We start from the raw sequence: 23,396 nt of genomic DNA, 5'->3' as shown, positions 1-23,396 counted from the left end.
TTTACTCCTGTGTGTGTTTCCTTGCACATCAGCCCTTTTTCTTAACTTTTTTTTTTTTTTGGTAACACTGTGCTGATATGCTCATATGAATTGGACATGCACACAATAACTGTCAGGAGACTGATGAGAGAACGTCTGAGGAGGCTCAGGTTTCCATACAATACGATATGCAGATAAAATGGTGGAGCTTCTCCTCACTGGTTGCTTAAAACTACTGGATCAGAATGCTCATAAATGCCAGACCTTGTCTGTAGATTGGTTTCAGGACTTTTTAAGTCTTGAGACGTAAAATTCAAAAGAATCCAGAATTTGGTTCGGAATATCCCTGCCTGCTAACATTTCTCTAATTCGTCATTCACTTTATTTGTGAGTGAGTTTTATCAGCAACTTTGTTAGAACTCGGGAGTCAACAAATTAGTCAGTGTGTGCCACGGCGATACGCGATGATTTGTACGACAGTCTGACAGACTTATTGCCTAGGATTTGACAAATTGTTTAATATAATAGAATTCTGTGATGATTTTTGTAAATAAAAAGATCGAGAGATGTGGACGTTGAACCTAAATGCTGAATCCAAAATACACGTCGACAGAGGCGCTATGATCAAAGGAGCCGGGCATTTCCCAAAACACTCCTAAGTTCAAATACCGGAGACACAGAAAATGCACAGATGCAACACGGGCAGGTGCCAAGTCTGATCAAGGTAAACACGTGTACACCCAGATGGATTTCCACTGCAAATTTTATCAGAGAGCCAAAGTCGTGGAGAAATTTAAATTAAAAGTAAACTTTGGGCAAGAAACGAAAGCTTGGCCTTGCTGTTAACGAGAACGTGGTGTTTATGAATCGTAAGCCTTCCAAAAAAAAAACACACATTGGAATGCAAATGAGACAGGGTGTTAATAAGGATTTTATTACATATTCCTTATTTTTAGTTGCCGTCTGAACAGCGCGACTCGCCGGGCGCAAACATATGCATTGCTTTGACAACTTAGACATGCAGAATCAGTTATAGCCTCATTAGTCTAATTAATACTCTCTGGGAAGGATGAGGTTACATTTGTGGTAACAAGATTTGCTAACATCTTCTCCACTTCATGCACTTCTTTGTCTGCAACTGAATCTGACTTTATAACAGAGCCTCCTCCCCCCTCTGGCATGTTGACTTTAGGAGGAGATAAAATGTGGGAAACACGAAGAACAAATATTGACAATGAGCTCCTGGGAGTTTAGTTGAATGGGTGCTTAAGGAGTTTTCTTACGTGAAATGTTTGCAAACTCCCCATATATATGCAGTGCTTTTATTGGAAAATCACACCCAGGGTATTTGTACGTGAAATGATGAACATTTTGATGTGATTTCAGAAGCATCGGGGGTAGAATATGAGGTCGGATTTGCCTTTAGCCATGTAGATTAGGCCCGAAGCGTTATCTGCGACGTGATGCATCAGTATTCAGGAGGCTTCCTAAATACTGTAAAATACTGTTTTCAAAAGAGGGCAAAGCAGTGTACTTTATCTCGCACTTGAACAGATATGTCTGACAAAGTTGGTTCAGTCGGTGAGGTCTAACCCAGTGTCCCTGCCAGAGGCAGACATCTCCACTGAAGCATCTCTCCTTTTCCTTCTGTTGCTCTGGATGCAAACATGCTCTTTGACCTTCGTCTTTTCTTTTCATATCTCTTCCCCTCTCACCCTTGTTTTTCTACTTGTACTCTCGCCTCGCGTTTTTGTGTCTTTCTTCCAGGGATTCAGTCACAAGGTGTTTATCTATTCTTCTTCATCTTTCGGTGTTACATTTTTTTCCTACCCCGCACTTTTTTTTTGCACTTTCACTTCTACACCTTCCTGCATAATCTCGCCTCATCTCACTGCCCTTGTACTCCCTTCATTCCACCTCTTCTGCTCTGTCTTTTCTCTCATTTCCTCTCTTTTCTCCTTCGCTCTCGCTCACCAAGGTCCTAGAGTAGGGAGTAGAGCTGGGGAGGGATGGAGGGGGGGAAGCATATATATTCTGTAGCTGCAGAGTGCGGCAGCAGGAGGGAAAACTGCTGTTTTATGGTTTTATTTATGGATCCGTAGATTTCTGACACTGTGCACATCACACACTAGGGTAGAGGGGGGAAATGAAGAGGACCCTGATGTGAACTGCCACTAGCACCCCCAGCGGAGCGTCAAACTTGCGAGGAAGCAGACAAGTCCACATAAACACACACAGACCTAGTGCAGAGACTCTGGAGCAAATGTATAGCAACAACAAACTACGTAGACGCACGCAATCATCGACATACCCGAGATGGAATTGCATATCATCTTAATTAATCCAAGCAACCTTTTTAGCAAAAAGAAAAAAAAAACCACACAGATAATGAATTATCCCTCACAATCAACATTTACTATTAAAATATAGATTACTTACTCTGATGTCTGTTTGGAAGCTCGTCTCCCACATGATTGTCACCGCAGTGCCAGCAGAGATGAGTTTTCTTATCTAAAGGTCGACTTAAGCCAGGACAAGGTTTGTCACCTCACCCTTTTAAAACCCGCCGGCATTTAATGGAAGCAGCTATCACCGCACAGCAGATGGTGCTAACACTGCGAGTGCTCATCACGGCCCGCCAATAAATGGCCTTAAATGTAAGGAGAATGTCAGGTGGATAAAGTAAATGAGAACGTCGCTTTGAAACCACAGGCTGATATATTGGGATATACAGCTCTGTATTTCTTGAATAAAACGCAACTGAATGTTTCTTTTTTTTTCATATTAAAAATCATTTTGATTTATATTTCTATTGGTATGTAAACATAATTAGAGCAACAAATACTTATGATTCATAGGTTTTCTGTTTTTGTGGAGGGCCGGCACTGATTATTCCTGCCTCACGCAAAATAGCTAAATAAATCTAGAAGGGATTTCTTCACCCTTAGGGTTGCTTTATCCTAAAATACAATCACGTGTTCTCTCCATTTTAGTAATTCAAATAGCTTATTACTGAATACACATGTTTTATTGAAAACCATTTTCCCTTTCCCATTATGCAGCATAACCATTGACGGCGCTGCATTCTGAATAACAGCGGGGTCTTCTACCTGATGGAATGAGTTTTGTCTCCATGACAAGTCATATTAAAAAGGGACATGTTGAGGTATAATGGGAATGTAAATGATTTGTTTCACTTTGTGATCAGCTGTTTTTTTTAAAAGGTGTTTTCATTCCTTTTAGATTTGTTTCCCATAATACCAGATATTCCAGAAGCACAGAAATATCCGTCAAAAATGAAATGATTTACATTATTGCCTATTGTAAGACCTATGCAGCAGAAGTAAAACGTTCCAAAAATTTGTATTTGTCATATGTTTCATTTGTCTTTTCTCAAATTTGTTTACTGAATTTAATGCTGTTATTTAATGCAAAATAATGGAAGCAGAACACAGACTGTGGATTGTTAAAGACAGAGAGAAGAGACGAAGCTAAATAAAATGCTCTGAGCTGGAATAGAAAAAAAAACAGGAAGAGTACATAAAAGAAAGTTAATGGCAGCAAAAGCTCTACTGATGACTCCATCTGGAGGAGAGACACGGCTAAACAGAGAAACACTACTTATTAATGCCCCCCTTATGTTTCCACCCAGGAAAAAGACGAAAGGTAAACACAGAGACACTGAGCCAGAAGTACTTTTTTATCTAAAACAAAAAGAGGACAGTTGGTTGTTGGGAGAAATGACTGTCCAAAATAGAGACACTGCTAAACAAAGAACTGACCCAGGCATGTTTCTATGGGGAACCACAAAAAAGTTGGTAGAAATGGTTAATGGTAGCAATGACTCCTTCTAAAAGACAAATTCTGCTAAATAAATGAGAAACATAAGATATACCCCACTCAGCCTGGCCGTGTGTTTACAGAAAAAAAAAGACGAGAAATGGTTTGAGCAGCAGTAATGGCAAAAAGTGTCTAAATGGAAAATACATGCAGAGGAAAGGAAAACACTCGAGGTCCCTTAGTGGCCCAATCCCAGAGAAGAATAGCTACAAAAATAGCTCCAGGGAAACTTAAGCTTCTCTTTACTCTAAAACTTTCCATAAAAGCAAGTTTGAAATTCTCTCCTACATACAGTCCTGTTCAGATCTCTTCAATCATCTTGTTTCTCGGCACTTAAATGCTTTTCTGATCTTATGTTGCAAAACCACAATCTTGTTTACCTGATTTCACCATGGTCACGTCTTATAAATCCTCTCATTTAGACCACTGGTATTAGTTGGCACAAAACATTATTTTGTGCTTGCCTTCAGCACACATTCCTCCATAACACAATTTTAACAGATCTTTGATAGTTTTGAATCACTTCTTTGCAGCCTAAACTCATTGTAAAAAATAAAAATAAAAAAAATCCAACTTTACATAATGGAAAGTGAAATAAAAATTTTGAAAAGTGCTTAGGTTGCTACTTTTTTTTTTAAAAAAAAATATATATATACTAGCATAAATAGTGACTTTGAAAAGTCCCATTTACCTCAACAGTTGCACTGCACTGTTTGAGCATTCCAAAATATTTTTGCCACCTTTAGCAGGTCCTCCAAAAGCCTCTTTACACAACATCATTAGGATTCAAAAATAGAGCAGCAGCATTCCTCTCTATCTTTCAGAAAAGGCCAGAAGCACCCATAATGCCCTGCCACCCCTTCTCCCCCCTTACCTGTCCACCACAGCGTGAGTGTCTGCATGTCTGCAGAGTCTCTCCTTAGCCACCCTCTCTCCTGGGTAATTTGTTGTGTAAATACGGCCCCACTTACAGCTGACGGGCCCTCTCGGCTGTGGCGCTGGAAATGCAATTACAGGCAGCAAACATCTCCATTGTTATCACTAGGGGGTGCGGCGCTCATCATGGTCCCCTCTGCACGGACTGGGGAGGGGGAGCAGATATTGATCGCTATCAGCTTTGAGGAGGTGATTGCTAATGAAGCTATTTGAAAGCCTTTAGTGATCTGTAAAGTTAGCACGCACACCTTTGTGCGCGTGTGTGTGTGGAGGTTTGTTGAATGGAAGTGCTCACAGACAACAGCTGTGTTTGTACAAATCACATTTGCCATCCTGTTATGACTGCCTCCCATGCATTCCCTATTGTTGTGCTCTGGTGCCCCTGGTGGGAGTTTTGATAATTACGTGTCCCATTACTACCCATGTGAAACTGATGTGTGGACGCTTGTCTTGGCAGTAATCTGAACACACTGTCCTGTGGTTTTCCAGACTTAGGGTAGATATATAATTGCACGCACCCTTTCTGTCTATATTTCATAATATTCAAGGCTTTAGTTCAGCCGTGAGGAAAAGAAATGACAAGAACGTTCCACATTTGGCTGAAAAATGCATTTAGCACTCAGGAGGTTGGGAGGTTTTATTTTTCTCATTTGGATGAGAATCGAAGCTCTTGTTTGTTACACCTACCCTCTCCGGAACTTTTGACCCGTCTGAAGAGAGCCACAAACAAGCTCACTCACACATAACTCTCCATTCCTCCAACTCTTTGACAACCTCACGCTGGTAAAAATACAGTGGAAATCCATTATCCTGCCAAGAAAGATGTTCAAGCACAGCCTGATGTAATTCTCCTACACCCATGGCAAAGTGATCGTGCCTTTGTGCTCACTCAGTTATTAAGTAACCTAACTTCACAAAAGACTTATTATCCTCCTCATTCTGAGTCAAGCTGCTCTAATACCTTGCTTGTTTGGGAGTCTTTGAAGTGGGATGGGATTTTTCTTTGTCCCCGTTTGATGTGCGTGCAGCCGCCTGTGGACAAATGATTTGCTTCATTCCTTTCTGCCTTTGTTTCTCTACATTTACTTTTACCTTTATGTGATATTGTTTCAGCAACAGCTTCTGCATATTTATAAGGCAGATGTTTTCTTCTACGATGTTTGAAATTCTGTTTACGGTGATCAAGCAGTGCAAGTGGTTGCATTTGTGCTACCCAGTATTAGTGCGGTATTTGATATATATTTGGTATTATAGGAAGTGTGCGTAGGTGTAGATGTCCTATATGATGTTAATTTGATCATTTTAGGGGAAATTTTTACACATGTTCCACATTTGAAATTGTATGTTATTTATTTATTTTTTTTGTAATACAATATGCTGTAGTTGTACTGCAGGGAGTCATTTAACACCCGGGGAAAAGAAAGAGCAGGACTGTTCAAACAATAATTGCTTCATAAGGAGCTCCGGGAAATCTTTACCATAAGGATTTCACAGATCCAATATTTACCTTCATCTCATTATGCTTTATGTGAATGATGACCAGGACTTCCTTTTATTCAACCTGTTGACTTTGACTCTGTTAATAACCTTAAATTGAACACATATTCCTGTATATAAATTGGATCCATGTTTCTCCTGTAAAGTGCCTTGAGACAATATTTGTTGTGAATCTGTACTATATAGAAAAATTGAACCTAATTTAATTGAGGTGGAACTGCATTAGTACACTCACAAAAAAATAAATATATCACTTACGTACCAATTGAATATTGAACATGTGGGGAAATCAACTTTTACAATTTAAACGTTGCGATATAGACATTCTAGTCAGTTCATTTTTTAAAGATGAAGAGAACGACTTGCAAAAATGGTCTTTTATTATATACAGTGCATATTGAAATGGCAGTGTTTAGTGACGTAAAAACATTGGAACAAAAAATGTATTCCAGAACCTTTTTTGTCCATAAACAAATCAACATTTTCGAAACGGATAGATAGATACCGAGCATCCGGAAAGTATTCACAGCTTCATTTTTTTCACACAGATCTGTGACAGAGTTCAGATTGGTACTTTGGTACCGCTGGTCAAGACGGCGTTTTCAGCATAGCCTTGTTTATTCCACACTTAAGGTGAGCTTTGCGCAGGGGAAGCGATAATTGACGAGTGGCATCCTGACCTTCGATGGACCTTTTTGTTCCTGCTGTGGCTTGTGGTAATCGGCCCACTAATCATTCAACACAGTTTGACACTGAACAGCCAAAGCAGATGATCAGATCAATATAAGACACAAATTAAATTGGAGATTATATGTATTTATATAGTGTGTGCATGATCGGCTCCTTGAATAAAAACCACAAAAGCGTCAGTGTTGTCATGCAACACTTTTAAAGAAGACGTTTGCAGAATTGCCGAACTGTGCAGTCATTCATTGATTTGATATTTAACTTGCTACCGATGCTAAAGACATTGTGACAGATAGAGGTGCAGGAATAGCAGAGAAGCCCGCTGTAAATGTTCTTGGTGAGTTTGCCCTTTTCATATTAGACACGACTCAGCGGCTCCATTCTCAGGGAGCTTGTCAGCGCTGCTTGTTCGGAGCTAATGCTGCATAAATAAACGTAACTGGTAATTGAAAAACGGTGATGGTCGGTTTCATATTTTTTGTCATTCCTGCCTGCTGAAGCACAGTGATGCATTTGTTCCTTACGAGACCGATTATTCCCTGACTGAATTCAACAAAACTGTCCTGATTTGGTGAGATTATAGATTATTTCCTTTCCGTGACTTGGTTGTTTGCGTATATGAAGTTCAGGTCAATTCAGTTAAGTTCATTCACATGGTTTCAATTCACAACAAATATCTTAAGCCACTGTACAAAAATTAAAAATGTCCAAACTATGCAAATATCATCCATTTAATCCTGTCATATTGATAGATACAATATTCATTTTATGCATTCCTACTAGATCCTGCTCAGCAATTGATTTAACAAAAGTCAACATTCAGTTTATTATTCACTGGTAAACTTTAAAGAAACCTAACCAATTGTGTCACTAACCTTCCTGTGCTTCCTCTTGAACGAGGAGCATCTAGCAATAACTGACAGTGGAGAGGCGAACTTATGCTAAACAGGAAAAACCACTAGGCTACTTACAGAAGAACTAGTTACTAATGTTTGAAGGATTGCAATTTTTTTATTTATTTATTTTCAATGTTCATTTGTAAAAAAAATTCGACAAAGTCATCAGAGCTGAGAGCTAAAGGTCTGGCTATTGTACTACTAGGACTATTCTTGTTCTCCATTAATAAGAAATACAGTGCTCTAATTTGGCCAGTTGTTTTCATAAAGCAGACTATTTTTCCAGCTTTAGTACGGCTCAATTACTATTGTAGGGCACCATTTGCTCTCCAATTTCTTAGAGGCAAGTTTAAAAAAAAAAAAAACTGTTATGGCCTTATAATTACTTGCTGGTTGAGTGTTTGTGGGTTTAAAATGCTAAAGCTAAAGGTAGTCTACACAGTGTGAAAAAGTGTGGAATTTTATTTTAGTGAATTCCAAGTCTGGATACATATAGAAAAACATATCTTATTTTCCTGTGCTGTGATCAACGTTCATTCCTTCTTTGTGTCCTTCCTCCATTCTCCTTTCCTTCTGTGTTTCCCTTCTCACTTCCTTTTAATCGCCCCTCCTCATTCTTTCACCCCTTTATCCTTCCACATGCTCGCCTCTCATCTTGTGTCTTAACTCTTCTGTCTGAGCATCTTACTACTTTCCTCCACTGTCCTTCATTCTTTCTGTAATTTCTCTCTTCTGTTTGACATACCTTCCTTCTAATTTCCTTCCTTGGAGTTCATCTTTCTTTTTTCAATGTCATTGCCTCATTTGCTTCCTTGTGCCCTTTCTTTCCTTTCCCTGCCTTTACTCGTTTCTACCCTTTTTTATTTGTTCTTCCTGCCCTTTCTTCCTTCTGGCATTAATGTCTAACCTTCTTGCCCCTTTCTTTTTCCTTATATGCTTATGTCCTCTTTTGTTTTTTTCCTGTTTCTTTTTTTATTCTGCTCACTGTAAAAAATAATTGCTGAAAATCAGTGATAAACTTTAATATTATATAGGTAAGAATTAAGCTAAATGACAACACACTAAGGAAAGTTAAACCGGCAAGAGTCCAGAACTTTTGCATGGAAAATCTATAGGAACCCAGAAAAAGATGATTGTTTTATTCCATACACTAATTTAACAGAAAAAAGTATTAAGTTTTAAACATGGTCACTAAATGTCTAAATTCAATACTAAATCCCAATAAACTAGTATAATGAAAAAATAAACCATTAGCAATTGCAAATTCATTTCAGCTGACAGATTACTTCCTTTCAATTTTATGTATAAACTTTGTCCACTAGAGGTCAGCAATGACCATTTATTTTCCTGTTGAGCTGGCATAGGCCAGTGTCCTTTAACTATTCACAGGGGTATATTAAGTTTTAAAAAAATATTTTGCTAAAACTAACAATTGTGTCTTTAGTTTGATGGTGCTGGGAGTGACAATAAATCCAACTACATTTTGTTTTAATCGTTGAAGCTTATGGCATCAAAAGAAACATGTCCAATTTAACAAAGAAAGATACATTGACAAGCTGAAAATGTATCTAAAATACCAAGTCAGAATCATTTGCATTGAACTGGACTTTTTGAGGCCTTTACGGTAAAGCCTATGATTTGTTTGCGTTGAAGGACGTGTAACAAAACGTCCAGATGAGTTCCCCACTATTGTGGTCAACTTTGTTTTAAGACTTCACTAAATAGAAAGAGAAAGTGTTTGCATTAGAATTTTACAGATTAGGCTTTGCGGGTTTCTACATTTTGTTCAGGAACAAACTTTCCCACCTCCGTCGACCAGAGCTGTAACTCTGCTGCATTATGAACGGCAAAAGCCCTCTATGCTTTGTCACGACAATGTGACACTGAACACAGTTCCTCCAAACAACACAGCCTGGTTGGCGTCTTTCAGTAGGTAACTTTTCGTGTCTTGTCTGTCCAGATAACCAGGTCCTGCAGTTCGGGACGCTTGTGAGCACCTCCAACACCTACGAACCCACAGCACCAGGGAGCCCCAGGAAGCCTGTGACTGTGACCACCGACCAGCCTCTGCTGTGGAGCATGGGCATCCACATTCATGAGAAATAACAGACTGTTTGGTCAGAAGTGACTTCCTTTTGTTTTGTTTTCAAAACAAGGTAGAACAAAAACCAGAATCAGTATTTGGATCAAAAAACACTTGTTACAGTGGAGTGGATTTAGTCACACTTTGAAAGATCAGAACTGATTTCAAGCCATTTGCTAATTTTGACTGTAGATCATGTCCATAAGATCACATTGAACTGTATCCCACACCATGTGCCTTCAACTTCTCTCTTTTCTTTTTTCTTCCACCCAAGAAAAGCGAATGGTGCCTTATGTCATGTTTTAGACTTGGGCTTGTCATAACTGCATTATTGCACTCAATTCCAAAATGAAAAACCATTTTCACAATAAAGTGACAAATTTCCAAATTTATTAAAAAGTAATCAGCATGTGTGTTTAATTGTTTTATTTACACAACAAAATATAAATGTTGAGCACAGAATGTAAAAATGTCCATTCAGTTTGCCATCACAACTAATGACGCTTTGCACCGAGGTCTGTCCAGAGAGATTTGGCTTGATCAAGATTTAACCACCGCTAGAAGAAAAACAAAAAGGAAATGTTGGCATTAATCGAAACTTAAAAGTCAAACTCATTTTTTATGCAGCCCCATTTTACAAGATAGAAACATGTTGCAAAAGAACAATCTGTTTTTTTTGTTTTTTTGTAACTATAATTGTAAAATTAAGAAAACCAGGTAAGGAGTTAAAGAATAAATGTTGCGTCATAACTACATTTATGAAGTTCATCTGTCATAAAATAACAGTTTTCCTATATTTCAAGACTGAAGATTAAGGTGATTATGTTCTACTGACTTCTAGGGATTTATAGCAAGAATGAAGACATACAAATACAATTTTACTTGCAAAACAAAATGTTTTAACATTTGCAGTCACCTTGTTAGCCACATTTTATTTTATTTTATCGTTTTATTTTAAGAAAATATAATAACAGTATTAATAAATAAAAGTATTGCCGATGTTTGGTCTTGGAAGCAGGTGGGCTGCATGTTTTTGAAAATAAACCATAGAGAATTAATCTAACGTGGTAATATTGAGCAATTTATGAAAGTAATCGGGCACAAAAATATACAGCTGTGGTTTGTTATTAAGGCCTAATTCATAAGGTTTACTTGCATGTATTCTTTTCCATAAAAAAAAAAAAACACTCTGAAACTTGTGCAACATGTTCATATGCCAATAGGCATTATTATTTTTTATTTTTATTTTGCTTAGCCAAAGTGTCTGCAATCTTTCATAATAATTTTAATCATCCAAACATAAAATTATCTTCATCTTGTCTGTTTGACTTGTTTCACATTACAAAAACTCAATGAAATAAGTGCAACTCTCCATCATATTCAGTAGTATTTAAAGTGTTTTTTTTTTTTTTTTTTTTTTACTTACACAATGATGTTGTTGATGGGGATATGGATGAGCTTGACAAAGAAGCCAATGAAGCCCATAATGGCAAATCCAATTGCCGTGGCCATGGCAATCTTCTGAAATTCTGAAGAACAAAAACCAATATTGTAAAACGAATAAAAGTGAAACATAAGGTGAAATTGAACTTGCTTTTGAAGCCGGGGTAAGTTAACGAAACAGCTCAGGCTTTATTAAACCAAAAAGGATAGGGGAGAGAAAAAAAAAATACCTTTTCGGTCTGGTTTTGTGCACCTCTTCACAAGCCTTATGGAGTCCTTGACGAACTGCCGACTGGGCTCAACAAACTGCATCACCTGATCCATGGTTGTGCTGCAAAGAGAAATCACAGATCATCATTGTAGCTTACATTTCCTTCAGCGCTGACGTTGACTTCATCGTTTCAGCTTTTAGTCACTTCATAATTGTATTCATTTATTTCAATTGCAGCAAACACGAACGTTATGACAACTTTATACAAAACATGTGGCACCTTGCCATTAAAAACGTGATACAAAGGCGTTTAACAAATCTGTCTCTATTACTAATACCGTATATTAGAGTAGAAGCTAACGTCGACGAAGCATTGTTTAAAGTTAAACATGTTACCGCCTCAAACCCTTTCGTCCATTATGATTTTAATCAATAAAACACACTAAGATTGATAAAATAGCAGTTATTTTACCTGTTTCCGTCCTGTTCTTTCTCAGAACACAGAGTAGTTGTGGCCACGTAGCTTCGACACGGCTAGAAGAAAAGACTAAGCTGACGTAGACTTAAACAGCGCATGCGTGTGACGTCTTTCTTCCTTTTCAAATTGTACACGTTTTCGTCTACATCTCCCCCTGCAGGCTGGGAGGTTCTCTACACCATGACGTTGTATTAACGCTGGTTATTATATCATTTTTGATAGGAGGAATAAAGCTGTAGAAGCATTTTAAGGCTTGGAATCGCATCCTTGTGATGACACAAGTGATTTATGTTAAATTCTGCCCTGTTTTAAGTTTCCATTCACAGTGCAATTCTAGCTATAGGTATATTTTTTATCCTGTATAAACAAATAAATTAGTTTCTTTTGTATCTTAATGTGTCTCTGCAGGAAGCATGCGTTAAAAACAGAGAGTGAGAGCTTTATTACACTGACATAACTGATAATGAATTTGCACTATATACTGTAAAACAGCTCAATATGTAATATGCTACTCAATAAACAGTGATTATTTTTATTAAAATTACTGAAAGAGTGTTAACACCTATTCATCTATTATTGCACCTGTACCAACCAATATTATTCATCTATTTTCCCAGTTTAGATTTATGATTCAACAAAGAAATAACCTATGTCCTTTCTCTAGGGTATTACAACGTTGTGTTCTTCTTTTGGTTTTGTTTCTGTAAATTCCTTGTCTAAGACGCATTTCGTTTTCTGTTCCAACAGTCAAAACTCCTTTTTTATTCATTGAAACATTGAAAATTAATTTCATATTCTTTGTACCTACCTGAAATATTTTTTGAAACAACTTTACTATCAATAAATTAAGTCTAACATCTCATTAAGGTCAGCAGAGGGCATCCTAATGACCGAGTTGCAGATTTAGACTTGTGCAGGCATTTGCAAACTGGGAGGCAGCTACATATTTTCCTTCAGTTTATCTTTGGGGAAAAAATATGTAGTTAGAACAATTTTGCTTGTCTGGTGGTCAGACAAAAAAATCAACTGCAGATACGTTTTTTTTTTTTTTTTTTTGCACAATCTTGTGATACTAGATACTACTCTTACAACCACTTAAAAAGCAAGTAAAAATGAAACAAGTGACTGAAAATGCAGGAAAAAAATCTGTGAGGCCACATTCTAAGACTGTTGCATTACTACAGTCAAACAACACAGCTCTTAAAATATTTGTCAAATACCTTCTTAAAAAGCAGTACAGTATTTACTTTGTATTTTCTCCTGGTATGTCAGCCCCGCCTATTTGCATATTAGCACTCTTGCAGAGTGGTTATGTGTTCAGTACTCTTACTACCTCTCATTACTCATGCAACATTCTTTCTAATATTTACCCCCTCAAGTGATTTAGATTAAGATTAGAGATTTCTTGTTCTGGTATGTTCACTTTAGTCGCTCTCTGGTTCCCTAAAGCCAACATGAGTCAGCAGCATGATTACAATGTTACCTTTATACATGTTGCATTAAAAAAAAAACAAAAAAAACAATGAATCATGAGGTCATAAATTGTGCCATCTATTTTGGATGATAAGGCTAACTTCAAAGAGCAAGAGACTGATCTACAATTGTCTGCAATTCATTCATGTAACTTTATGAGGAGCAGCTAGCTTAAGAAAAAGGTAAAAAAAAAATCTGTACTTAAATTTCTGACTAACGAGCAGAACTATACAAAATGTTGGTCAAGAAACATCCTGTTATATAGCATGTCTCACATTACTGTCAAATTTCAGCAGGCTGACACGTTATAAGCTTATTCTTTTGCAACCCATTATCTCAGTCATGCATTTCGCTGATGTTACTTTGCCTTCTTTTGAGGGAAAAAAATTAAAAACTGCAGAGTGTCTGAATAAACCAGATGCAAAGTACAGTTCGATATAAAACTGTTTACATGGATTGGACTTTTACTGATCAATAGATGTACAGAGAGCTTTACAAAGGGAACAAAGATTCTAACAAAAGGAGATTTTCAACGCGTTCTACCTTCAGGGGAATCTGTCCTCGCTGACTCTTTAAAAAATGTTAAAAATTAGACTATTTGTGTAAGTATCTATTGAGGAATTACCAGCAGTAACATCTTTAAGTAACAGTTCACAGAATCTTTGAAAACAACTAACATGTAAACAATGCAAATAATAAAAATACAGAGTAAATAGCCTTATAACAGCATTTTTGAGTCTGTTCAAACTTTGTTGTAATATAGCTAAGCAAATGCTACATTCCATCTTAGTAATAAAAAAAAAATTAAACAGCAGTAACATGTAATGACGTTAGCATTACATGTTACTGCAGCTCAGGTCTTATTCAACTAAATTAAAGCATAACATACTGGCTGACTTATTCTCATGACAAAGCACCGCTTTAGTACAAGATACACAACAAACAAGTACTTAGAACCTCTATGTATCTGGAATGCTTTAAAAGGTTTCACATCGGAAATAATTCAGTAAATTCTGATTAAATTCAACCTGTGTTTTCTTTCTGTTGACGGAAAATGAAAGAAAAACTTGGAGCAGTCCTCGTTGCTTCACACTCAACCTCAGTCAGAACGGCCAAAATTCTCAAATGAGTCATAGATTCGTAAAAGTGCATAACAGTGCTTTCGACATGTGATATGTATAACACGTAGTTAGTCTGCAGCTCTTCACTGCCAGGTGATGCCAAGCATGTCGCAGCTCACCTCCCACAGCCTCTGGGCCAAGTCATCATTAGCAGCAGTCCTTGAGCAGCGTGCAGCCGCACAGTCACTGAACACAAACAGTTGACAGAAACTGGTCATTAAATCCTGTCCGGCTCTTTTGTGCCATTGTTAAAAGTTGTACATTTGTAAAGTTTTGCTGAGGGTTATTTTTTTTTTTTTTTATTCATTAACAGTTACTGAGCTTGTTGGCAAAAGCTACCTGAAATAGTTTCCACTCTGGCTTTCCAGGCCTTGTTCCACAGCACAAAAGATGGTGGTCTGTGCTCCCTCCACTGTTGTCTTGGTAAAAATTCGGAAGATCTTCACTGCCACTTGTATGCACTGGTGCTGGTGTCGCCACAGGTCAGACTGGACCACTCCAGGGTGCAGAGAAAAGACACTGACACCAGTTCCTGCAGCATGAACAAAGGAGAACTTCTTCACATTTAGTCACCCTATAGCCGCAAACTCCATCCATCCATCCATCCATCCATCCATTTTCTTCCGCTTATCCGGGGTCGGGTCGCGGGGGGGCAGCAGCTTCAGAAGGGAGGCCCAGACTTCCCTTTCCCCAGCCACTTCTTCCAGCTCCTCCGGGGGAACCCCAAGACGTTCCCAGGCCAGCGGAGAGACATAGTCCCTCCAGCGTGTCCTGGGTCTTCCTCGGGGCCTCCTCCCGGTGGGACGTGCCCGGAACACCTCACCAGGGAGGCGTCCAGGATGCCTCCGCAAGCGCCAGGAGGCATCCTGGCGTTTCGTCCATAACTATTTTATGGAAATTTTGTTTTTAACAAATTATTATGCACAATTGTGAAATAGTAAAAAAAGGGTAGATAACCCTTACAATGTTTAAAATAGAAAAATGAAAAGTGTCTTTTGTACATTTAAACTGACATTCTGGATTATGCTACTTTGCTTAATTGGATGGAAAGCCTCTGTCAACATCCATAATTCATAACATTATGTTCCAATGAGACCTGCAGAGGACACCCGCCTACATGAACTTCAGCATTCGCAGATTCAACTAGTCACAGATTTTTCTGTGCAACCCAACTCAGAAGTATTCCTGGAAAATTAATATTTTTGGTAGAGTATGTTTAAAATATATATTTAAAAAAAAAATGCAACTTGGGAAGGTGAAATATCTATGTGCAATGCTACCTAACACTCTATTGGCTGGTGTTTGAAAAGGCAGCTAATCCAGGAGCACCATTCATATTCCTTGGCGCCGATTGGCTATGTGTGAACTATTATAATAGACACTTGTATGCGGTTCTAGAGCGTTCTCAAGTATTTGCAAATGTTAGCTGTTTGGGCTTCTGTGGGCCGTACTTCAGAAACTCACAATATGCCAGAAATATGTTCATTTCCTATCAAATACCAGGATGTGTACGTCCCACAGCATCTGTTTAGGCGTTGAAGAAATGTCTTATATTAATGTTTGTTTACTGACGGTTTGGAAGTTCATTCTCACCTTGTAGCCGTTTGGCAAGAGAGCGTGCAAACAGGACGTTAGCCAGTTTGCTTTGTCCGTAAGCTTTAATAGCATCATAACTCGTTTCACTGTTGATGTCATCAAGTCGAAGGCCAGTCCAAGTGTGGGCCACCGACGCCACGACGATAATGCGGGCCGGAGCTGAACATTTGATGAGGTCAAGCAGCAGGTAGGTTAAGAGGACATGACCTTAAGGAAAGTCAGAATACATAAATTATTAAAATAGTTTGTGGCTCTGCAGCTGAATAGCTTTAACTGCTGTGAGGCTCAAGCATTTCTGCTCTATAGACTTTGAAACCAGTCTGTAATATTCACTGGGAATGCTATCAGATTATGTCTTTACAAGTTCTTAATGTCTTGTTTTATTCTTCACATAAACACTGCCATTATTTGGAAGGTGTTGCTCATGCTCTTGTACAGAATCTTTTCTTTAAAGCTCCTGTAGGCTTGTGTCTCGTTGCGTGCGACTTGGTGTCCATATGTGTGTGGGCAAACGTGTCTTGAGCGCATGCTGCTCGCACTGACAGTTTGTGACAAAAATAATGCACGAAAAAATAAACATCGTCTGGGAGTAAGAGACGGTCCAATACACAGTGACAGCTTGAAAAGAAAAGAAAAACAAAAAAATAAAGCTGCTCCAGAATCTTCTCGGGCTGATGGGTTTGTCAGTTGTGTTGCCATTAAGGCTGAATCCCACCTCTTACTTTCCAGCCTTGCCGTCTATTTAAACTAACCTCTCCGAAATACAGAAATGAATAAACTCACATCAGTCAGCCAAGCTATTTTATAGATGCCTTAAAACCGCAACATTCAGGAAATATACGCATATAAAAGATATCACTGCAATACAACTTACCCAAATGATTAACTCCAAACTGCATTTCAAAGCCATCCACAGTCTTGGAGTAAGGGCACATCATGATGCCTGCATTGTTTATCAAGATATTCACTTGCTTCTCTTCTGGAAAGCATTGACAATATTTATGTTAGTGCAATAGAAACCAGATTTTTTTTTTATTACTGTGTATAAAAATACACAATCTGTTAAGAGAGTAGGTGGGTTTTGTGGCCCACAAAGTATAGTACTTTTTGTGGTGTTGTATGTTCATGTCATACAGTCTTACCAGATTCTGCAAGCAAAAAGAAGAAATGCATGCAAACGTTTAATTTGACTTAAATAAAACTAAAATCTGTCATTCACCCAAAAAAAAGAAGATAAAAATATTCCAAAAGTAATTGTGATGTTGCTATGTAGGTGCATTGAGATCTACTTAAAAAGTAAAATAAATATGAATGTTAAAAGCGTAGCAATGGAAAGTAATACTGCATTTTTAAAGGAAACATATCTATTGAAAATAAAGTAGGACCAATAAGAAGCAACCCTAGATTTATACCACAACCATTAGTGGCTGAAGAAGATCGTTCAACCCTACACAGTCTTTACTGCCAAATATTTTCTTTCAAGCTACTAAAACCTGTTGGGCAAAACAATCTATTCACGGCTCACTTTGGTCGTAAGTTTAACACCACCTTCCTACCTTTGTTAATAACTTGAGCAAAAGCCCTGATGGACTTTGTGTCGGACAGATCCAGCTTCCTGATGACGATGTTCTCATTGCCCGTGTCCTCCAAGATGTCGCTCCGCGCCTCCTCGGCCCTCTCCACGTCTCTGCACGCCATGATGATGCGGGCGCCTGAAAAAGCAACAAGACGATGGAGACGCGTAGGTGTGTTCTCCCAGTCACACGCCTACACTTCATCACAGTCGCTCAGCTCCGGCACACTTGCAGCAGTGGTTTAGAACCGAGAACATGCCTGGGAGTGTTCGCCTCCCTCCGACTGGTGTCTAGCTTTATACTCTCGCGTCTTGACTTGGTCAAAGCTTTCAGTCTCTGAAACGCGTCTTGTAACAAATAAACAGCCGTACTGTAGTCCTAAAATACATGAGTAGAAGCGTCAAAAGGAGGCACATCGGGGGACAAATTCAACACAAACAAGTTTGCGAGTTCAAAAGAGCATCTCTTTTATTCAATTAGAGGCAAAGAAAGCCACCAACATCAAATAAGTAATGAAGTCCCTAAAAATCTTTGTGCACCTTTGATCATTCTCTAATGATTTCTAAGCCCTCTTTCAGCAGCTCATTTAGCCAACTGCTCCGCGGCATCGCTTTGCTTCCGAGGCAAATTATGAGGCATTCTCCTTAATGAGCTCAGGAAGGGGTTTCGAGGACGACATGCTCAATTCTTTCTCTCACCCACACAAAAATTGGGATGCATGACCATTGAAACTAATATATATATATATATATATATATATATACGAAGGCAAGAGCCCCACACTGTACCACAGATATCCTGACAATGAAAAAAAAAAAAAGCTGGAAAAACTACAGCACACATTTCAGATAGCTCCTCCACACTGCAATTAAGGAAGTGGTGAGCCATTAATCAGCTGGAATGTAGCGTCTGTGTCTCATTATTGTGTCTTTGTTCGTGTTCAGCTGCTCCCAAGTGGGAACGCTCAGTTCCTCTCCCATTTTGGAAGTAGCGACTGAGTCTCTTTAAATGCAATAAGTCATTATCAGGTGTGTTATCATTATCAATCACTGTAAATTCAAATCCATTGCTAAGCAGTCCCAGGTCTTGTTTGGGATGAAAATAAAAAATAAAAAACAGAATGTAGACTTTGACATGATGAAATTACCAAAACCATCCAGGATAGAAAAAAAAAACAAACAAACTTGTGATTTGTTCAGATTTCCCTCGGTACCTTAGGATGTTAGGATGCAGCTGCTCCAAGGTATTACTTCCTGTTATGAATCTGTGCAAACCTAATCATGCCATCCTGCCATTACTTAATCCAATTTACTGATAAATGAAGCCATCTTCTGACAGTAAATTCTCCTAATGCAAGAAGGAAAAGAGGAGGTCATTATTCTGTCATCTCCCTTTTGACACTGTTGTTTTCTCCATTCATTTGATATTTCAACAGCAAAGACAATGTTTTCTCTCTCTCTCTCTCTCTACCTCCCCTCCCCGGTCGTTGTCATCTAATAAGAAAGGAAAATGTTTCCCACTTGCCCTTTCATTTACAGAATGAAGTGGTGCACTCTCAAAAGCATGGTGGTAATTTTCAAAAAGCAGCAGGGGCATACCTCACGCTGCGCCTTTGGCGAACAAACAGATTTAATCATCTATGCAGAACCAGTTTTTACATTACACTGGGTCAGCATGTGTGCGTGTGTGTGCATGGCTGCACCCTCCAAACTCTCTCTTTTGTCGCCTGTCTGGCTCAGGAGGGTAACAGACCCTCACAATGCTCCCTCTGTCTCCCTGATGCCTCATCTGACTTGCATCACTGCCATCTGTCTTTTAAAATGATTGCTTACATGTCCAGGAAGGTAGCAGCTTAATTTCAGCATAACTTATTAAGCCTGTAAGTTATGCAGAGTTTATAAAACCCTGTGAGACAGCTTAACACTTCCACCATAATGTATATAACAAAGTTGAACCAAGACAGATTAAGTGTGATCAGGGCGGATCTAGAAAAATACGTATGGGGTGGCAAGAGGGCAAGGATTTATATATATATGACCTAACATTGGACTTAATTTACTTGATCCACTTGTTGCAAAATACTGTTTTTAACTCTCATTGTTTCAAAATGAGCGTCATGCAGCACTGAGGATTAAATATAATTTCTTAATGTAATATAGTTAATTATTTTTTTATGTCTTTCATACTGCTGCTAATTGATATGTATTACTGGATTGGACAGCGCCTATTAGTCGCTATGTGATGCATTGTGTCCAGAAAACCCTTCCATTCCAGTGCAGGACGGGCAGAAATCTGTCACGAAAATATTAGTAGTTTCTTTATTTATTATCAGATATATCTATTAAATACGATTTAAAATAAAGCTGAGAAAATTGATGTTTGACACATAAATTCTCCGTGATACAAATCCATAAACAGTTTGTTTTCTTTCAATTATGTCAAAATGCAAGAAAGGGCAAATTTTTTCTTATATTGGTCAAGCGTTTTATTTATGTTGTAGGAGACGTAGTTTGACGACTGTTATAAATATCGCCACGTTTTGCGAACAGAGGAGGGGATCAGTTCAGTTTTTGTCGCTTGTTTAAGTTTTAGGAATTGCAGCGGCTGCAGTGCGCCACAATAAAGGTGCAATAAAGCTGACGTGAAGAAGAAAACTAGACAAAACCACGTCTATTCTGCTTTTTCTCGCTCCGTGTGTCGGCATTACCCTACGCGCGGACCCGTTGCCATGGCATCCGATAGACAACGCCTCAATGAGCAGATAAAGCAGAGATTATGTCCAGGCCTATGAGGGGGAATCAATCCCAAACAACTAACATTTCCCACACACAAAAAGTACGCAAAAACACCAAAAAAGAACAGTCACTCTTACATTATGTTGTCAGGCTTGATGTCTATATTGTCATTATTAATAAATTTTCGCCTGAACACAGCGGAGGTTGATTAGCCCTGCTGTACTGATGAGTTGGTGTGCGGGTTGTCCTATTTTAGTGCTAACGGAGCTGAGCAGCACATGTCAAGGTTATCAAAAGTCAATAGCAGGCCAGCAACAGTTAGGCTAGCATAACTGACCCACTGCTCACTTTTTCAATATTTTCTTTATACTGAAACTTTTTCCTCACCTGTTAAATGTGAAACCCTTGAACCTTGTCTATGGCTATGAATGTCTATGGCTGTCATAGGGTTGAATTGACCGCTAAACATTTCGTCCATTTTTCAGATTCTTTGCGTGATTGTGGTATTTTCCTGACCACCGATATTCCTGACTCAATGGACAGCAATGGCGCACGTGTGGCGCACGATAAGTCACGTAAAGTCCAGTCCAGTAACATATATCCATCCATATATATCAATGCTGCTGCCTCGGGTTCAGTTCCTCTCGCATTTCCCTCTACTTGGCAGTAGGTGTCAGGTTACATGTTGCATTCAGTGTTCTCGGAAAAAAAGAGATTCATGCGCTTATAACGTCCGATTTGCCATAACTATTTATTGAATTCATAGTCGCCCCTGTTGCTGGGGTGGCAACAGGGGTGGCAAGGCTCTCAGTCGGGGTGGCAGCTGCCACCCCATGCCACCCCAGTAGATCCGCCCCTGATGTGATTAACGTTTCAGATTAGCTTCCATCACCAAGCAGTGAAAGGGCTTAAGTCCCTGAAGCATAGTTGAATGTTCCATGAAAGTCACAGTGTAAAAAGTTAGAAACAATGAAAGAAGAGAGGCATAGAAACTAAATTGACTGGATTGTACCTCTTCTTGCCAGATCCCTTGCTGTTTCTTTGCCGATACCGGTGTTGGCTCCGGTGATGATCACTGTTTTCCCATCCAACCTCTCCTCAGATGTCCAGCGGTTACAGCATGCACTCCTGGGTAAAAGTAAATTTGGAAAGACAGAATATTGCATTCAGCTCCTTCTCACGAACTCGTGTCTAGTTGAGTTTGCGAGCAAATAAATTAAAACCAATTGAAAAAAAAAAATGAAAAAAAAAGAAATCACAGCAATTTTCATCATATTGAAACCTAGTTTTTAAGTAAAGGCTGGAATCTATTATGCAGCTAGACATACCATTCAATACAATGAACTAATTTTGATCCTTGGCCCAAACAGTCTAATAACAATAATAAGACCATGTCTGGTGGGAGTTTAATCTTCACTAACGTTCGTTTTCTCTCTCTCTCTCTCTCTCTTCCATTTCAAGTTAGTGCAGTCATTAGATCCAGCCTCTTAACCTTTTTCCTTCAAAGATTTTTTTTTCTCCTACCTGCAGTTCATTTTTCCTCCAGAGTAATAGATTTCCACTTTAAGATCGGTGGGCGACTTCAGTGACAACCAAACAGATGTCCCTTCCAGTCTCCACCACACGGTGCAGCACTGGCTCCCAGGTTGTCATCTCCACACAGTCTGCTGCGCGCGTTTCGCATCTCCCGGCTGGGCCAATCAGAAGCCAGCGGGCGCATGATTGATTAACAAGATAGAGCCTGAGAACAGACGGCTTTCCTGTTGGCTCCTGCCTGCCTGCCTTGCCTGCTCGCCTGCATCTCGTTACGGACTGAGGATCATGCCAAACCTCATGCGTCTTGGCTTTCACTTTACGAAAAATTGGCCACAGTTCAAGCGCTTCACCGTGCAACGTGTTTGGAAAATGTGAGAATTTGATCATACGAGGTTTGAACGAAGAAATCGTTTAATTCAGTCGATTTAGAGTCATGTCTTAAGTACTGTCTGCACAGTGTTGGGGCATACACTCCCCCTCACCACCAAATTATCTTCTTTTGCGCAATATTATAAAAACAAGAAACTCATCATGTCACAGGAGCCCAAAATTAAACGGATATGGAAAAAAAAAAAAAAAAAAACCACTGGAGGGTTTTAAGGAAGAAAGACACAAAAATTAAGTTACCAAAAATCAAAGAGAACAACTACAGCTGACAATAGATTTGATTGACATTATCCCTTGAATCTTTAGGATTGATTCAGCACAAATAAAAACTTTAAAGATTAAACTGTTAATTGGATGTTTTACACAAAATACAGTAGCTATTGATTATAACTATAACTCTTGTGTTATAGCACTGATGTAAAACTGACTTTTTTTTTTAGCTTTATTTCAAAAATAAATATATAGTGTCATTCCTTTATCAAAAACATACCTGGAGTGTTGCTTTAATTTTGTTGTTGTTGTTGTTGTTATTGTTGTTGCAATTAGCAAACACTGAGTGGAACTGCAAGTCTGCTGAACTCATCTACTTCTCAGTCCAACCCTCCTAAGAACACATTTTCAATATGATGTAAATATATTAAAAACAAATTGTTATCGCATGCTTAAAGCAGATTCTCAGAAAGATCCGGAACTTTTTATAGAGACAGAGGCCCAACTGCAAGAGGTCACATTACAAGGTCAAATTTCTTTTAAGTCACATTTGATATACAGAGTTGTTAAAACAACTGGATGTAACAAACTTAACTTTGCTATAAAATCGCTCTATGTGCCTGGAAAATACAACTGCCCCTTTAAATGAAAACAACTTGTTTTGGGGTTTCGGTCGAGAAATACAGTTTATGTTAGTAAATACATCATAACATT

At 38.6% G+C, this 23,396-nt stretch overlaps 3 protein-coding genes across 6 annotated transcripts in view; 1 reads left to right on the top strand and 2 right to left on the bottom strand.

Annotated features, from left to right (window-relative positions):
- The window catches only part of tpk1 (thiamin pyrophosphokinase 1), a 70,589-nt gene extending 60,262 nt beyond the window's left edge, over positions 1-10,327 (top strand). For all 3 annotated transcript variants that reach the window (XM_088001403.1, XM_088001402.1, XM_014992913.2), the window contains one exon: positions 9,796-10,327. In XM_088001403.1, coding sequence (XP_087857529.1) covers positions 9,796-9,941 — 146 coding nt within the window. In that variant the 3' untranslated portion in view covers positions 9,942-10,327. The remainder of the gene's footprint in view (positions 1-9,795) is intronic.
- On the bottom strand, positions 10,292-12,192 carry sec61g (SEC61 translocon subunit gamma). Of its 2 annotated transcripts, XM_014992914.2 has the most exons (4): positions 12,045-12,191; positions 11,592-11,692; positions 11,345-11,447; positions 10,292-10,475 (listed from the first exon to the last, which is right to left on the bottom strand). In XM_014992914.2, the coding sequence occupies exons 2-4, from the start codon at positions 11,683-11,685 to the stop codon at positions 10,466-10,468; spliced, it is 207 nt and encodes a 68-aa protein (XP_014848400.1). In that variant the 5' UTR covers positions 11,686-11,692; positions 12,045-12,191; the 3' UTR covers positions 10,292-10,465. The 2 variants fall into 2 exon arrangements, with proteins under 2 accessions (XP_014848400.1, XP_087857530.1); XM_088001404.1 differs by lacking the exon at positions 10,292-10,475 and having other exon boundaries at positions 11,341-11,447; positions 12,045-12,192.
- A 534-nt stretch (positions 12,193-12,726) lies between these two features.
- Positions 12,727-22,760, bottom strand: LOC106921310 (retinol dehydrogenase 12-like). Its single transcript, XM_014992910.2, has 7 exons — positions 22,074-22,760; positions 21,562-21,677; positions 17,797-17,952; positions 17,115-17,219; positions 16,238-16,447; positions 14,984-15,176; positions 12,727-14,830 (listed from the first exon to the last, which is right to left on the bottom strand). Exons 1-7 carry the CDS (start codon positions 22,082-22,084, stop codon positions 14,728-14,730), a joined length of 894 nt encoding a protein of 297 aa, XP_014848396.2. The 5' UTR covers positions 22,085-22,760; the 3' UTR covers positions 12,727-14,727.
- Positions 22,761-23,396: the final 636 nt, after the last annotated feature.

Source organism: Poecilia mexicana, unplaced genomic scaffold (assembly GCF_051168715.1).
Source record: "Poecilia mexicana isolate PSO_F unplaced genomic scaffold, ASM5116871v1 scaffold_20, whole genome shotgun sequence".
NCBI classification, from domain to species: Eukaryota; Metazoa; Chordata; class Actinopteri; order Cyprinodontiformes; family Poeciliidae; genus Poecilia; species Poecilia mexicana.
Note: the sequence above shows the minus strand (reverse complement) of the source record. Positions and strands in the feature narration are given on the sequence as shown.